At 41.3% G+C, this 4,318-nt stretch overlaps 1 protein-coding gene across 1 annotated transcript; it reads right to left on the bottom strand.

Annotated features, from left to right (window-relative positions):
- Window positions 1-2,606: 2,606 nt before the first annotated feature.
- LOC105570614 (DNA repair protein RAD50-like) lies at window positions 2,607-4,312 on the bottom strand. Its single transcript, XM_012027952.1, has 6 exons — window positions 4,148-4,312; window positions 3,949-4,074; window positions 3,564-3,836; window positions 3,158-3,291; window positions 2,941-3,072; window positions 2,607-2,871 (listed from the first exon to the last, which is right to left on the bottom strand). The coding sequence occupies exons 1-6, from the start codon at window positions 4,214-4,216 to the stop codon at window positions 2,655-2,657; spliced, it is 951 nt and encodes a 316-aa protein (XP_011883342.1). The 5' UTR covers window positions 4,217-4,312; the 3' UTR covers window positions 2,607-2,654.
- Window positions 4,313-4,318: the final 6 nt, after the last annotated feature.

Genomic DNA, 4,318 nt, shown 5'->3' with positions numbered 1-4,318 from the left:
GGCTGTTCTTGCTACCGTGTAAGTTTTACCCACGGAATCGACTATCTCAGCCTTGACCACGGCTCTCGTCTACGACAACAAATCTGTCTTCATTCTTAACACTCCTGGGACAGTTTAAATAATAACTGAGGAAAACTCAAGATCGCAAAAGTAAAGAGTTCAAACGACAGAAGGCCTACACGAGTCAGACAACTGAACAGTTAACGAGTATTCCAGTTTTGCCGTAGAAAAGCTGTAGCGTTCCAATCTAAATTCCTCTGACAAATCCATTTATGATTATTATCTAACATCGTGAGCATGTTTAAAACCATTACATCATTTGACAGAGATATTTAGGCCCACATTCTGCATCCCCTTTTGTCGACAAAAGCACCCGTAAAAGATCCTTTCAGCCAGTGAAAATCCTTCAAAACCAATGTTAGTGGCACTTTTAACAATAAAAAAGGATTCGGAATATGGACCATAGAGTTTCTACAAGTTTAGCCAGTAATTTTGCAAGAGAGAAAGTTATACATTTGCTATTTCTATCTTTTTCTTTCTCCTTCCTTTCTTTTTCACTCTCTCTCTCTTTCAGAACTTGCTGGAAACGGGATCAAGTCATCGACTGCAAGCCGCCGGACTTCAATTAGAGGAACTCTAGAGATATCCAGATATCGCAGGTATAACGCAACCAAACGAGATATAAATATATACGTATATACGTATGCAAGATCTCGCGTTTATCGAGTAGTCGCCTCGGCGTGTATCTCTCGCCGATCTTGTACGAGCTACCGCGCAATAAACGCGAGATCTTGCACGTACGTACATACGCAAATACGGAAAGGGTGTGCGACGAACAAGTAGAATCATACCGAGCCGGTTGTCGCCAGCATGGGATCGTGTATGAAGTCCTCGACAGATTTCCAGCTCGGTGGGAATTGCCCGGTGGTCGCATACTTGAGCGCCTCGATGATGGTAGCCTTCCCCGTGCCGTTCGGGCAGAGGATGAGCGTCAACGGGCAGTAGAAGCGTATTGTCACGTCCTCGGTGTCGTCGCCGAAGTTGCGGACGCCGCGAAGCGCCAATCGCCGTACCTTGGACATGTCGCCTTCCCCGGTCTTCTGTCGCGCTACGCGAATTCAACGGTTCTCATCTGCCGCACCCGGATATCTCTCGAAGCAGCCTTTGACGCGGTTGCCTGGCCCCGCGACTAGAACCGGCGTTTCCCTTACGTTCGATCGGACGACGAAGCGACGACGCGGAAAACTGCGCGCACCTACGCGCGCGAGACGAGCCGGAACGATCCTCCCTCGCAGGCGATTTCGGGAAGATATCCAGCGTGACTCGCAACGGTAAAACGCGCCAAACGCATCGCGCGATGCAACGCGCAGTCTCGGTCCGAGACTGAGCAATTGGAAGGGATGCCTTTAAAGCCCTTAAAGCGGCGGTATTGCGCGATGGTATTACTAACATCGCTATTCTATTATGACGTTACGACTACCCGAGCAGCAGCAGCGGCAGCAGCCTATTACGATGCCGGCTCCCTCCCCCAGGCACTCGATTCGCGATAACTCGTTAACTATAGCGGTCATCCAGACTCTCGCCGGAGAGAGAGACAATACCGGAGTACCCAGCCCGCCCGCGGCCGACTTCCCGATTGATTCTCGTTACACGTTCGACCGATTCTCCCGCTCCAATTGGCGGTCCCAAGTTGGAAACCCAGGGCTTTTTAGCGCCGACCCCCTTCGAGACACCCTAATTCCAAAGCACCAGCAGTGTTATTTACATTCACGCGACGGCAATTTGGTGTAAAAATAGATAATTGTATAAAACATCTTGTTGAAGCTAGCGCCGGTCCTCAACGGTATCTTTCGATCGGTGTGAATATAAAATGTTACGTTTGCGATGAACCTGTTAATTGGGAAAACTTGTTTTAAAAAGCGGCTTTTCTTTTAAAGATTCGTGGAGCGCGACGAGGGAACATCGAATTTCGTTGCCGTCAGATACAAAAGTGGAATCACTTGTCGAACATGCCAATTAATTTTGTCTCGACTCATTGTATTAATCTGCTCGACATGTTCTGAATAAGTCATATAACTGTGACTATATTTAAATATTTTGTGCGATTAACATTAATTTACAAGACCAATATTTAAAAATAAAATACGAACACAATGTTTAATTCAATATCTCAATAACCAAAATTACATTTCCTTCAGGATGATTATAAATTAATTTTCTTATTCTTATCTTACTACTTGAGGTATTTCAATACATTTTTTACATGTATAATATTTCTTTCATAGGAATGGACGCGCAATAACATGTTATGAATAAATATCTACTACATATATCAATAGTAGAAACATTATCCAAAAAAATTATATATATTTAAAAAATATAATAGAATGCATATATGTGTACAGAAATACCTATTTCGATGCAAAAACGAAATTCCTATTCTTATCTGATTACTTGAGGTATTTCAATATACTTTTTACATATATAATATTTCTTTCATAAGAATAGACGCGCAATAACATGTTATGAATATATCTACTATATCAATTGTGGAAACATTATAAAATTGGAAATATGATATTCAAAAAAATATAATAGAATGCATATATGTATACAGAAATATCTATTTCGAGGCAAAAAATGCTTATCGTATATTACTCGGTGAAACAATACTTCTTTTTAGCTGGTGGCCTGTTATCTTCATCACTTAGGTTATTGTATCTTTTAGCTGTACCTCTAGATAAACCGCTGGTCGACGCGCCAAATTGATTCAATCGCTCTTCTTCTTCCTCAGATTCATCCTCACTCTTCACATGTAACAGAGAACTCGTAGGGTCGTTGAAGGTAGACAGCTTTACTGAGGTCATTCCGCTACGAAAAGAGTCCAGTTCTTTACTTCTAGCAATAAAAAAAAACATACGTTCTTATAAGTATACATACTTGTGTTTACGGTAAAGCTCGTGGAATTTCTTGTTATTATTCAAATTGGCCAGTTTCTGCAGGAACTTTTCATCGTGGCTGATTATAATCAGCTGGAAATTCTTTTGATGTCTCGATCGTAACTCAACCACTCTGCAACACATATTATTCGTTACGTTGTATGTCATTTAGAGTTGTTCGATTATTTTAAACGGTTGAAACAAAAATGCATGCGTACTTGGTTAGCATATCCGCTAGGCTATTTGCGTTTTCTTCATCCAGATTTGTCGTTGGTTCGTCCAACGCGAGAATTCCGCAGTTCTTGCAGAACGTTTCTGCCAAGGCGAGTCTTATGATTATCGATGCCAATACCTGTGAAAAATTCGGACGTTAATATTGTCACGCCTCCCGCGTCGCAGTCGCTGACCACGTCACTCGCGCAAGGCACAACACGTCACATGCGCTCCAATAAATCACAAAGGATTAAGATGAGATCGATAGACTTTATTACGAAAGAACGTCCCTCTAACTCGAAAGCCAAACTTCGAATTTTTTAAAAATCAATACAATTCGTTTACGAAATAATTGAAATCGGTATCGTGGCAACCCGCCCAAATTGCAATCGCATGCACAATAATTATTACCTTTTGTCCAGCACTGCAACGTCCTCTCATATCCATTTTACAGCCGTGCTTAGTTTGCATCAATTTGTAGTTGTAGCTTCTTTTGGTGGTATTCATATTCGTAGGTTCCGTGCAGATCTCTATACTGGTTGTATCTGTACCCTTATAAACATGTTTCCACAGCTTTTTCATTATTTTGTTGACCGTCGCCATACGTTCCTCGTGGTACTCGATCATTGCGACATCCAATATTTTGTTGTAAGCTTGCAAATTTTTTATAGCGTCTTCTTGAACCTAGCGAAAAGAATCGTGCAAGTTCGGTTTGATACTCAAAGTCACAATTAGCATTTTTAACAAACAGCCATAAAACATCGCAAAATTATATTTCGCATATATGATACTTTACCGTTAATTCAATACACTTGTTAGTGTAATTCCGGCGGGCTAATCGATACTCCTCTTTCCGTAATTCTTGCGTGCACTGCTTGAGTACTCTCTCCAACTCTTCCTGCTGTCCCATCGCTACATTTCTCTAAAAACGCGATCGAGCAAATCATTAATCAATAAAAATGTATAAATGTCAAAAATAAATTATTGTTACTTACTTGCCGAAGCAATACTTGCTTGTCGTCCTCTAGTTGGTCCCATTTCTTCATCATCTCCTTGTAATCCATATTTTTCAGTTTCTCGCTTAATTCCTTGTATTGCTGTTTTAGAGTTCCTAGCGTTTCCTTAATTTTACGCAGCGTTATATTGTCAAGTAACTCTCGCTTTTT

This window comes from Vollenhovia emeryi, unplaced genomic scaffold (assembly GCF_000949405.1).
Source record: "Vollenhovia emeryi isolate VEMERY1.0 unplaced genomic scaffold, V.emery_V1.0 DF941997.1, whole genome shotgun sequence".
Taxonomy (NCBI): domain Eukaryota; kingdom Metazoa; phylum Arthropoda; class Insecta; order Hymenoptera; family Formicidae; genus Vollenhovia; species Vollenhovia emeryi.
The sequence above is the reverse complement of the archived record's forward strand: the minus strand, read 5'-3'. Positions and strand labels throughout refer to the sequence as shown.